Source organism: Cervus canadensis, chromosome X (genome assembly GCF_019320065.1).
Source record: "Cervus canadensis isolate Bull #8, Minnesota chromosome X, ASM1932006v1, whole genome shotgun sequence".
NCBI classification, from domain to species: Eukaryota; Metazoa; Chordata; class Mammalia; order Artiodactyla; family Cervidae; genus Cervus; species Cervus canadensis.
Genome location: NC_057419.1, coordinates 142136990 through 142149181, shown reverse-complemented (window position 1 = coordinate 142149181; position 12192 = coordinate 142136990). Strand labels below are relative to the sequence as shown.

The 12192-nt window shown below is 47.6% G+C and overlaps 2 protein-coding genes across 2 annotated transcripts; one reads left to right on the top strand and one right to left on the bottom strand.

Annotated features, from left to right (window-relative positions):
* Positions 1-507: 507 nt before the first annotated feature.
* LOC122435772 (PWWP domain-containing DNA repair factor 3B-like) lies at positions 508-1512 on the bottom strand. Its single transcript, XM_043459859.1, has one exon. It carries the CDS (start codon positions 1510-1512, stop codon positions 508-510), a length of 1005 nt encoding a protein of 334 aa, XP_043315794.1.
* A 5388-nt stretch (positions 1513-6900) lies between these two features.
* On the top strand, positions 6901-10411 carry LOC122435446 (mRNA decay activator protein ZFP36L2-like). Its single transcript, XM_043459629.1, is given in 4 exon segments — positions 6901-7284; positions 7287-7498; positions 7500-8336; positions 8338-10411. Coding segments are annotated over 4 exon segments (1440 nt in total). The 5' UTR covers positions 6901-7034; the 3' UTR covers positions 8479-10411.
* Positions 10412-12192: the final 1781 nt, after the last annotated feature.

Here is a 12192-nt window from a genome sequence, read left to right as displayed (position 1 = left end):
GGCTTCATCTCTCAGGGCTTTTTTCCCAAATGGATAAGCATGGCAGGGAAAAGTCAGGGCTTATCTTAAGGAGGAATCCGATCAATTGTGGATACCGATGTGCCACAGGAGGAATGGGAAACCCATGTGGCTTTTCTGTAAGAAACATGCCTTAGATCTTAAACATGATTGCTGCTTTGTATCTGATACAGGGGTTTTTCATGTAATAAAAGAATGCATGTCTACCTTTAAAATATGATGTAGAGTCAAAAGCCATGTTGAAAAAATATCTGGAAAACTAGACATCTGGGCAAGTAGAGGGAAGTACAGACGTTTAAAATATTTTAAAAAGTTAGTGGTGTGAGGGTTTTGGGAAGAAGAAACTGACGATGACCATGCCACTCGCAGGTGCTGGAGATGGATCCAGAGTGAATTCAAGTGTGTTCCTGAGGCCTTGGATTTCCAGAAGGTGTTTACATGCCATGTGGAGTGGGAGGATCATGCAGTTCACACAGACGGGGATTGTTGCTAATGGAGTGGCTGAGAAGTCTGCCTGATGCCCTGTTGGGCACAGGGGGAGAGTTTAGCCTTGTACTTCTTGGTTGATCTCTTTGTTACTTTCTTCAAGATTTTCTTATCAAACAGTTCTTTTTCTCGGTAATGCACAGGTGGCCCTTGCAGGTACTTTGCTTCTGCCTCCTTGTAGTCCAATCCATCCACTGTAGCAATTGAACAAATGATTGCTTCTGGCAGAAGAACTTCCAGAAGGAAGCTCACTGGGTCATCTCTCGTCAGAGCCAGCACTTTCTTGTCTATGTGTCTGTAGATTTCTCGTAAATGGCTTACCACCACATCCAGCTGATCGTCATCCTCCAGGTATGTTTCAACGCAGATCACATACCTCTCTGAATTCAGAAATGATTCCAGCCACTTGGATTCTTTCCTGCCTTTGACGATGTCCAGAAGATGAGAGTCGGCCCCCTTTCTTTTCACGATGAAGTCCACCAGCTTCTGGTTGGCTCGGTCCTGAGCAGCCCTCATCCGGTCAGGGAGGATTCTCTTGCAGTGCCTCTTTGCAGCCACAGAGGTCTCCTCCTCAGAATCTTCCAGGTCAGAATAATTCAACTTGGGGAAATCCATCTGCAGATCCCCTTCTTGGGTGGCTTTCCTCATGGGGTAACTGATGTCAGCAGCATAATAGTCCAGGAAAGAGCCCACAAAATACCCACAAACAAGCCTTTCTCTGTAGCTGGAAATCAGTGAGAAACACCAGCTGACACTTTCCCCGTATACTTTGCTGGCTCTCTTCATTAGCTTTTCTTTGCCATTACAATCCAGATGCTTCAACCTTCGAAGAGGAACTTGAATGCCACTCCTCTCACAGTTCATGTTGGCCTCAATCAAAAGCACCCTTGCAGTCTGCTGGGTTGGGCTGACACTCTTAACCACGGCTGGCCAAAATGGGTGATTCTGAAACTTAAACCAGACCAGCATTCCTCTCTCAATGGGACATGGCTCCCCTGGGAACACCATGCTTGTCAGCTGTCCCGCTTCCTTGCCCCCACCCTTCTTGATGGCACTGGTGGGCTTAATAGCCTTTGAGCCAGCTGAGGGTTGAGATTCTTGCCACTCTTCCTCACACCCTGGGGCCTGCAGTTTCCTTTTTCTGTTTACTAGGTGGAGTGAATAACACAGGCTCAGGTTAGGGGCACTGGAGGATGCTGCTGAGCCTTCCGAGCCGGAGTTGCAGGTGCCCTCTCCAGGGTCAACATTCCCCGAGGAGGTAGCATGTTCAGGATACACAGCCAGGGACTTTTGGCAGGTGTTGTGCGCCCCCTCTTCCAGAGCCTTGGGCACAGTGGGGATGAAACCCAGTGTAAGTGATGGAAGCACGCATCCACCTCTAACATCTACACCCACCTCCTTCACTGTACAGGGCAAGGACATAACTTTTGAGGCGTCCCCCTTTTCCTTGCCCTCTTTCTCATGGTCATCTTCTGAAAGTGATGGGAAGTTTGGATGCACCCTGGGGCTCTGAGATGACTCTGTTTGCATGTTGCTTGGGATCAGGGCAACGAGTGTGCACACCTGTGACTTGTCACCATATGGGGCATCCTCCCTCTCTGAAGGTACCACGGGTGATTTGGAGCTTTTCCTTTTCCTCACAGTCCTCCATAGGCCCTGATTGGGCTCCTGACGACTTCTATGATGTTGCTTTTGCAGTCTCCTTGGAGACTGCGTCTTGGACTCTGGATCACCCACGACTCTTGCTGGAGTGTAATTTCCATTCTTACTCAGAAGGTCCCAGGCCATTGTAATAGCGCATATGTAGGTCATTTCCTCTTCTGGGGTACTGGGCTCCGGCTGGGCTGCTAGTGAGGTGGCGATGGATTCAATCATGGACAGTTTTAGGGTCTTTATCTTTGTTCTTTTCACTCTGATTTTTTCATCTACTGAGAGTATTTGAACTTCCAGAGAAAGGACCCTTTTTCTCTTCTGTTGTGCTGAGGCTCTGGGTCTGGACAAGACCTTGGCGGGCCAAAAGCGGCCTTTCCAAACACATAGGACATACTTGGCATCCATCATGATTCAACTAGGGCACCAAGGATTAGTTAGCTGAGGCTGAGGAGTCTGGCCGTCATACCACAGCTACGGCAGGTCTCCCTTAAACGGTGTGCTTGCCCACACCCTTTGCCTAGGTCTACAAAGAGTTTACAGCTTGTGCAGCCTGTGCTTTCCTGCCCCAATCTTCGAAAGATGCCTGAGGTTGTGTTTTCAATGGCCTATAATGGAGAATACTGGAATATGGAAAAGAAGAAAAGAGTCAGGACAGGTTGGGGGGAGGGGGATAAGCCTTTTGTGAAAGTGGAAGGCTTGGCCAAAGAGCATTAATGAGAGAGAAAGCAAGGAAGTATTAAGGCTGTTTATCCATGCACCTAGAGGTTAGAGACATGGCAGTTACATGGGGAGAAAATACCAAATGTACTGGAGGAGTTTTATAAGTCCTCCAAACACAACACCTTGCCTTATTTGTTACTGTGTGTGTGTTAGTCGCTCAGTCCCATCCGACTATTTGTGACCCCAAAGACTGTAGCCCACCAGGCTCTTCAATCCATGGAATTCTCCAGGCAAGAATACTGGAGTGGGTTGCCATTCCCATCTTCAGGGGATCTTCCTGACCCAGGGATAAAACCCTTATCTTCTGCACTGCAGGCAGATTCTTTGCCATCTGAGCTACCAGGAAAGCCCTATTTGTTACTACTGTGCATGAAAGGGCAATTGTGTGGGGAGGCGGGCATATCATGACTGGGACCTTGTTTGTGTCACTGGACATCCTGTAACTTGTGTACCCCTTGGGGCCAATTCCAGGAGAATGTTTCACTTTTTCTTTCCTAGGGAGCCAGTGCCCCACTGCCTGTGCACCCAGGGGAGCCAGAGGTGATCATCAGCATACAGATATACTGGGTGTCAGCACATTGCTATTTTAAATAGCATGAGCTTGGAATCCAGAGGTGCATAGAGAACTGATTCCAGATGAAATGCTTAGGAAAAGGGGGAGGGCTTACCCTGGGCATGTGGATCTTGGCAGGTGTGGTTCTGGAACTGGATCTGTTGATTCCCAGACTCGAACTGTACATCTGGCAGACACTTTGCCCTGCTTGGTGCTTCTGAAGTGCACAGAATTCTCTCAGGGGTCAAACAGCATCAACTGTACAGACCCAGGATATAAGCACCTCCAAAGTGGATCTAGAAAATGCAAAAGCAGATAGGAAATTTAAGCCACTGAACCAAGGATTAGTTCATCATGCTTCCTTCCCCAAGTCTGGAATGCATGCCACTCTGAAACAGAAATGTTAGTTAAATCTCACTTATAATGTGGGAGTCACATTTCTCCCTTCTGTTGCATTTTGAAATACTTCCATGGTAAGCTACTGACTTTCTGCTACTCCCTCCTATCTCAGAGGAGTGGGGACGACCAGCTAGAGCCTTCATCTGCCCTGAATACATAGGTTTAGTAGGAACAGCCACAAAAGACCCTGAATTGCCAAAGCAACCTTGAGAAAGAAGGGTTGAATAGCCAAAGAAACCCTGAGAAAGGAGCCTCAGAATCAGGCTCCCTGATTTCAGATGACACTACAAAGCTATGGTCATCAAACAAGTATGGTACTGGCATGAAAATGGAAACACAGATCAGTGGAACAGAAGACAGAGCCCTGAACAGATAGCCTTAGTAGTTCATCTGCCCTGAAAACATAGCTTTAGTAGGAGCAGCCACAAAAGACCCTGAATCACCAAAGCAAGCTTGAGAAAGGGGCCTCAGGAATCAGGCTCCCTGATTTCAGATGACACTACAAAGCTATGGTCATCAAACAGGTATCGTACTAGCATGAAAACAGACACACAGACCAGTGGAACAAAAGACAGAGCCCAGAAATACAGCCCGGTGCATATGGTCAATTCATGTATGACAAAAGAGGCAAGGGTAGATTGTCACTGAACATCACCAAATCCGTGTGCCCAACACACAGCAAGGCCAAACAATACTCAAAACATTGGAGTTTGGAACAGATAAAGGTTTATTACAAGGCCATGCAAGGAGATGGGTGGCTCATGCCCTGTAAACCCCAATGTTACTGAAAGCTTTCATCAAAGCCCTTTTAAAAGCACTAGTTGAGGGAGGGACATGGTTAGTTGTTATGAACTTCTTGTTGTCAGAGCCTCTGTTCTTGAGGTCAGGTCATGGTCAGATGAGGTGTTCCTATAAATCTCTACCAAATGTTATATAAATACCAAATGTTATTCTCTGTCCCGATAAGAAAAGGCAATGTCCCAAGGAGCAACGTTCACCCTCCAAGGTCCCGGGCCTGGCTAAGAGGAGGCAGAGATCAGCTGGTAGCTCCCTCGGGGCCAAGTCCCCAGACCCTCCTCACCTGTCATCACTGAAGGAGCCAGGTGCCCAACCCAAGTGGCCCCTCAGGCTCCTCAGGACTCCCCAAGGGGGAGAGAGCAGGCCCCACAGACAGCAACCCAGGCTGACTGCCACTGCTATAGGGTCAAAGAGATAGGGACAGGGGAGAGGTTCACTGCTTGCCTCAAAGACTAGTGGGGGGCCTCGGTGAGGGCTCTGGAGCCGTACAGGCCCAGCCCCCAGCCTGTTCTCTGGTTTGCCAGCTAAGGCCAGGTGAGCTGGAGGCCTCAGGGAGAAGGCCCAGATCTGCCTTTTACCTTACTCTCCACTTCACCGACCACCACTCCACTGTTGTCTGACCCGTCGCTAAGCATCCTTTCTTAACAGTTGGTAGCTTGTGGGCGGTGCCCACTGCTGCATTGTCCAATGGCTGAGCAGGACCACTAACTGTCGTTCATTGATAATTGGTTGCCAGTGGGCTCCACCCACTATGACCCTGACCAATGGCTAAGCAGGACCACTAACTGTCGTTCATTGACAGTTGGTTGCCAGTGGGCAGGGCCCACTGTGAACCAACCAATGGCTGAGCAGGACCCATTGCCTGGTAACAGGGTGTGGAGTAATAATGCAGAGCAATGGCTGCTGTGCTAGGGGCTGAGCTCACTGTGTTCTGTTACAATTCTCCCCTTTTCTTTGATTCTCCTCAGTCTTGAGGATAACACACGAGTATGTTTAAACTTGGCAGAGGAATTTGTGTTTAGGGTGTCTGGGTTTCAACCTCCAATTCTAGTTCATCCTTCCCCAAGTCTTTCAGCAAATGTGGCAACAACCTGTCTAGCTGTTTCCTGTTGAAGTGGGGCATAGTCATACCTTGATTGGGGAATTGATACCAAGTTATAAATACTCCCAAGTTCCAAGTCCTCAATTCGAGTTTTATATAAGAAAGATTTTGTATAAAGAATTCAGGACAATGAGCCTGAAAACCAGCCTGGATCTGAATGCAGGAGAATAAGCCTGAAAACCAGTCTGGGGAGGCGTGTTGTCTGGTAGCCAGACTTGCAGAAGTATAATATACCAAATTATTTTAGGTCATGAGTAACTTGAGGGGCGTGGCTTCTGAATATCTGGAGAACATAGATCAAAATCAGTAATATTCCAGACAGAGACCCTAACCATTATAATCATATACACCAGTTGACTCAGGAACCAATCCTTCTGTTATTCTCATCAAAGTGATAAGGTGCCAGAACTGGGGTAAGAACAACACATGTCTCAAAGACCCTGGTAAAATGGTATTTGGTAATGGAGGGCCGTCCTCTTTTTGCTCTAAAGGCGTCACCGTTTGCCCTGAGTTGCTTACTTTTTCTTATTTGACCTTCATGCCCCCAAGGGATTGTTCTCAATGGAACTGTGTTATTTCAAGGAGCAACGTAAGCAACCCTTGGTTTTAGGCTTTCATTGTATTTTATGAAAACCAGGTTTTTCCAAGGCCAGTACTTCATAACTCACTTAAGCAGCTAACAGTTCCTCTTTCACTGTTCATTCCTAAGTACCAGCATATAGCACAGTCAAAATCCCCTCTCCCTTCAAGGGTGAGTGTCACTGTAAGACTGTCTTGTCACTCTGCTGATTCTGCTGCAGACAGCCTTAGGGTCCATTGTGGCTGCCAGCGAGAGGGAAGATTTGCTTCTCCTACCAGTTTGATGAAAATTTCCTAACCTAATTCAGTGATATATCTGACCTATGTTTGTTTAAAAGGCCTGCCTATGAATTTGCTTGAAGAATAAGCAGTTTTGCAAAGCACAGATTAACTGTCTATTAAAGACTTAAAAGGCGAGGTTGGAGTTCCACCAGTCCACGAGCTGCCATCCGCTCCGCGCGGGGGAGGGGGGCGGGCCGGGCACCCCGGGGCGCGGAGGAGCGCTCTAGCTTCACTCTTCTTTCCCCCCAACTTCACACTCCCAGGCACCCTCAAACCAGTCCACGCTGCTGCCCATGCTCCCTCTTTTCTCGCCCCTCAGCAAACTTTCGGTCCCTCCCTCGCCCCTCGCCCGTTACTCGTCGTGGCTCGGGCCCGGCCGCGCCGCCCCGAGGGCTCCTCCAGATCTCCCAGTCTGCAGCTCCGACCATTAGAGGATCAAGAAACATGTCGACCACACTTCTGTCCGCCTTCTACAATATCGACTTATTGTGCAAGACGGAGAAATCCCTGGCCAACCTCAATCTGAACAACATGCTGGACAAAAAGGCGGTGGGGACACCCGTGGCCACCGCCCCCAGCTCGGGCTTCACGCCGGGCTTTCTCCGACGGCACTCGGCCAGCAACCTGCACGCACTCACCCACCCCGCGCCTAGCCCCGGCAGTTGCTCGCCCAAGTTCCCGGCGGCTTGGCCTTCTAAGGCACCCTCAAGGAGCCGTCGGGGGGCGGCGGCACCGCCCTCCTGAACAAGGAGAACAAATTCCGGGACCGCTCGTTCAGCGAGAATGGGGAGCGCAGCCAGCACCTCCTGCACCTGCAGCAACAGCAGAAGCGGGGCGGCGGCTCCCAGATCAATTCGACACGCTACAAAACTGAGCTGTGCCGACCCTTCGAGGAGAGTGGCACCTGCCAAGTACGGCGAGAAGTGCCAGTTCGCGCACGGCTTCCACGAGCTGCGCAGCCTGACGCGACACCCCAAGTACAAGACCGAGCTGTGCCGCACCTTCCACACCATCGGCTTCTGCCCCTACGGGCCGCGCTGCCACTTCATCCACAACGCTGATGAGCGGCGACCCGCGCCGTCCGGGGGCGCCTCCGGGCACTTGCGCACCTTCAGCGCCCGCGACGCGCTGCACCTAGGCTTCCTGCGGGAACCGCGGCCCAAGCTGCACCATAGCCTCAGCTTCTCGGGCTTCCTGTCGGGCCACCACCAGCCTCCTGCGGGCCTAGAGTCGCCCCTGCTGCTAGACAGCCCCACGTCGCGCACGCCGCCGCCGCCCTCCTGCTCCTCGGCCTCGTCTTGCTCGTCGTCCGCTTCGTCCTGCTCCTCGGCCTCGGCAGCCTCCACGCCCTCCGGCGCCCCGACGTGCTGCACCTCTGCTGCGGCGGCGGCCGCTGCCGCGCTGCTCTACGGCACCGGGGGCGCCGAGGACCTGCTCGCCCCTGGCGCGCCCTGCGCCACCTGCTCGTCGGCCTCGTGCGCCAACAACGCCTTCGCCTTCGGCCCGGAGCTGAGCAGCCTCATCACACCGCTCGCCATCCAGACCCACAACTTCGCCGCCGTGGCTGCTGCCGCCTACTATCGCAGCCAGCAGCAGCAGCAGCAGGGCCTGGTGCCCCCCGCGCAGCCCCCGGCGCCGCCCAGCGCGCCCCTCCCTGCCAGCGCCGCCGCGCCGCCCTCGCCGCCCTTCAGCTTCCAGCTGCCACGCCGCCTGTCCGAGTCGCCGGTGTTCGACGCGCCCCCCAGCCCCCCCAGACTCGCTGTCGGACCGCGACAGCTACTTGAGCGGCTCCCTGAGCTCGGGCAGCCTCAGCGGCTCTGAGTCCCCCGGCCTTGACCCGGGTCGCCGCCTGCCCATCTTCAGCCGCCTCTCCATCTCCGACGACTGAGGCAAGAGGGCGCCAGTGAGGAGGAGGAAGGGAAGGCCGTTCTGGGGGTGTTGGAGGGCGCCCCTGCTTAGGGGCAGGGGGGCACAGGAGTGTGGGGGGTAACATCGGCCACAAGCAGACTGCAGGCTGTGCCGAGCACTTGGACTCGAACTTGAGTGCCGGGAGGGGCCCCCACCCCTCCCCTTTCGGTTCCCTCTTCGTTTTTTGTTTTTTTATTATTATTATTATTTTTATTATTATTACGAAGTTTCATTCTTGTTGAGCGGGAAAAAAGCCAACGAACTTTTTGTATTGATGAACAAAAGACTCACAACAGAGCAGTTGTGATGCGAATAGAACAAAAAACCAAACAACAAACTTTTTTAGGTCTCCGATGAGTTTGGGATTTTAGGAAAAATCAACCCAGCACCAGCAGCTATCAACCACCATTCCATATCTTCACTTGAAAAGCATTAGTTACAGTCCAGATGTCGGGACTCTTATCTTGAGAGAAGTTCCTAATTGTTTGTCCCAGACCAGTGTAAACAAACCAGCCAACCACCGCCTTGCTAAACCTATAAGCTTTTAGAATCCAATATTCTGCCAAGAATATGCCTTGATAGTAGACCTCAGCTCCATAGGTGTTTTGTTTTTTAACAAAGTTATATATGTCTGGAAAAAAAAAACCCTTGCATTCCAAAGTTTCATACTGGTTCCTGGTTTCATTGCTACCACTTAAGGGATGTTTAATTTAGAACCATTTTGTCTGCTCTTTCTGGAAGCCTTGGGCAGAGCTTAGTTCGTAATTGTTGGGGAATAACTGCTGAATTTTTAGCTGTTTTGAGTTGATTCGCACCACTGCACCACAACTCAATATGAAAAAAACTATCTAACTTATTATCTTGTGAAAAGTATACATTGAAAATTTTGTTCATACTGTATTTATCAAGTATGATGAAAAGCAATAGATATATATTCTTTTATTATGTTATGATTGCCATTATTAATCGGCAAAATGTGGAGTGTATGTTCTTTTCACAGTAATATATGCCTTTTGTAACTTCACATGGTTATTTTATTGTAAATGAGTAAAAAAAAATCTTAATTTAAGAGATTGTATGTAATATTTATTTCATTAATTTCTTTCCTTGTTTATGTAAATTTTGAAAGATTGCATGATTTCTTTACAGAAATCTATCTTGATGCTGTGGAAGTAGTTTGAGGAATATCTTATGAGTTTTTCTTAGAATGTATAATGGTTGTAGCCCATCCGACTTTAAAAGAAAAAAATGACCACATTGCAATCAGGCTTACATGTGGCATGCTTTTCTCATTCCAACTTTATAAATTAGCAAAAGATGTTTTTTGTTTGCTTATTCCACCAGTTCTACTGTGACATACTCTGCATATAAAGACATGTAGCAATAATGGGGGGGGGGAGGGTAATCTCACAGTGCCTTTGGAAGGGCCAGAACTTGCTTTAACTTTTCCTCAACCAAATAAGTATTTTGTCTATTAGTGCTTGAGAGAATCTGAATGTAGGATGGGTTCAACTGCACAAAAGGAGAAGATTTTTACCACTTTTTTTTTAATATAGATATAAGATGAAGAGGCCACCTCTTAGTGCTAAAATGGTATGTAGTACATGAATATGCCTTGTTTAATTACAGAAAATTCCAAAACTTGTACTATTTTTTTTCCCCGTGTGGAAAGGCAGGAATGCTTTTCTGGACAGCGGCTGAATGAGCAGTAGCTTTAGTTTGTACGTAGGTACAGTTGGAGCACTATGTATGTATGTATTGTGGACTACTTTGACAGAAGTAGGTATTTTGAATGTAACAAGGTTAAGTCAACTTGAGTTGTAATATATTTGGGGAATCAGTTCACTACAAATTGTGACTGTAAACATTGTACTGTAAAAGTTTTGTAGTTTTCCCCCAATAAAACTTCTGGGGAAAAAAAAAAAAAAAGAGAGGTTGAAGATCTGGTCACAATGTGTTGACAAAGAAGCTGAATCAAGTTGCTGTGGTAGAACCAGAATTATGGCTGATAGATTGTACCAGGACATATAGTAAACTTTACCTATATAGTATAATCTTGGAAGGCTTATCACCCTTTGAAAATACTTCCCATGTAATTCAACATATCAAATGAAACTAATTCAATATTCTTCCTTCAGATGCCTTAAGGGCTCCCTAAAGAACCTTAAAGTCAGCTGGAAGTCAAAAGGAATTTAATTAAAATTTGACATTTGGGAAGTTAGTCAAAAAGTCTCAAAATACTTGGTCAAATAAGATCATTGGTCACTGTAAGACAATGCAAATATAATCTAAAGGTTACATGAAATTATGGCACAAGATCTGGCACTCAATAAATACTTAATAAATGGATGACTGAAGGATAAATGCAGTGAGATTAGTTAATACTGCCATCACCTACATCTTCACTAGCAATCTTGTAAAGTAACTGAGCCCAGATTCCTCCAAGTTGCTCCTCCTGATGTGGATCTTTGCTCAGTGGTTGAAAGTTTTGGAGGAAACCTGAAATGCTCATGACTATAGGTTCAAAGGAACCTCCTCTGAAAATCCATGTTGGTATTATCTCATCTTGGGAAATAAAATCTCCTTTAAGCAACAGCATTTTTCTCTAGTGCTGGCTGCATGGAAACTGTCCAGCAGTGTTAAGTGTCTGAAGCAGTGCTTATTCTGGCAACAAAAGAGAAATCCTTAATTGGCAGATCATAGGCAACTGTTTTCTGACAAGGAAGCACATGTCAAAACTGTATGTCAGGAGGATACTACTGAGCTATAATGCTGAAGTTGATCTCTTTGGGAAATTTGTTTAAGCCATAGGAATGACTGCCCTTTTAAAGCAAAACAAAAACAGAAACAAAAACAAAAAAAAGCATCTGGCATCAAGTCTGCAATTCCAAACATCTCATGCACTGCAAGATTTATTCCTCGCCCAATGCTTGCTTTTTTCTATTATAAATTTTTTTTTCAATTATTTTTATTAGTTGGAGGCTAATTACTTCGCAACATTGCAGTGGGTTTTGTCATACATTGACATGAATCAGCCATGGAGTTACATGTATTCCCCATCCTGATCCCCCCTCCCACCTCCCCCCCCACCCAATTCCCCTGGGTCCTCCCAGTGCACCTGGCCCGAGCACCTGTCTCATGCATCCCACCTGGGCCGGTGGTCTGTTTCACCATAGATAATATACATGCTGTTCTCTCGATACATCCCACCCTCCCCTTCTCCCACAGAGTCATGAGTTCTTTTTATTTCATTTATTTTTATTAGTTGGAGGCTAATTACTTTACAGTATTGTAGTGGTTTTTGTCATACATTGACATGAATCAGCCATGGATTTACATGTATTCCCCATTCTGATCCCCCCTCCCACTTCCCTCTCTACCCGATCCCTCTGGGTCTTCCCAGTGCACCAGGCCCGAGCACTTGTCTCATGCATCCAACCTAGGCTATTTTAGACATGCAGAAAATTTGAAAGAAGAAAGCAAAATCATTCACTATTGAAAGACAGTCAGCATTAAAATCTAGAGAATTTCCCTCGTCATTTTTCTATGAATATTTTACCATAATTACGTTTGTGTATTACATGTAAAGAGTTTACACTCTGAGTTTTTCCAATTTAATGTGATAACATAGCAGTTCTTCATGGTTTTTTGCAAATTATCCAGATATTAGTGAGATCCATTTACTAAAGTTTAA

What these genes read in the sequence shown, in the direction of transcription:
- LOC122435772 (XM_043459859.1), bottom strand. Translation starts at nt 1,512, where the DNA reads ATGGTGTTCCCAGGGGAGCCATGTCCCATTGAGAGAGGAATGCTGGTC.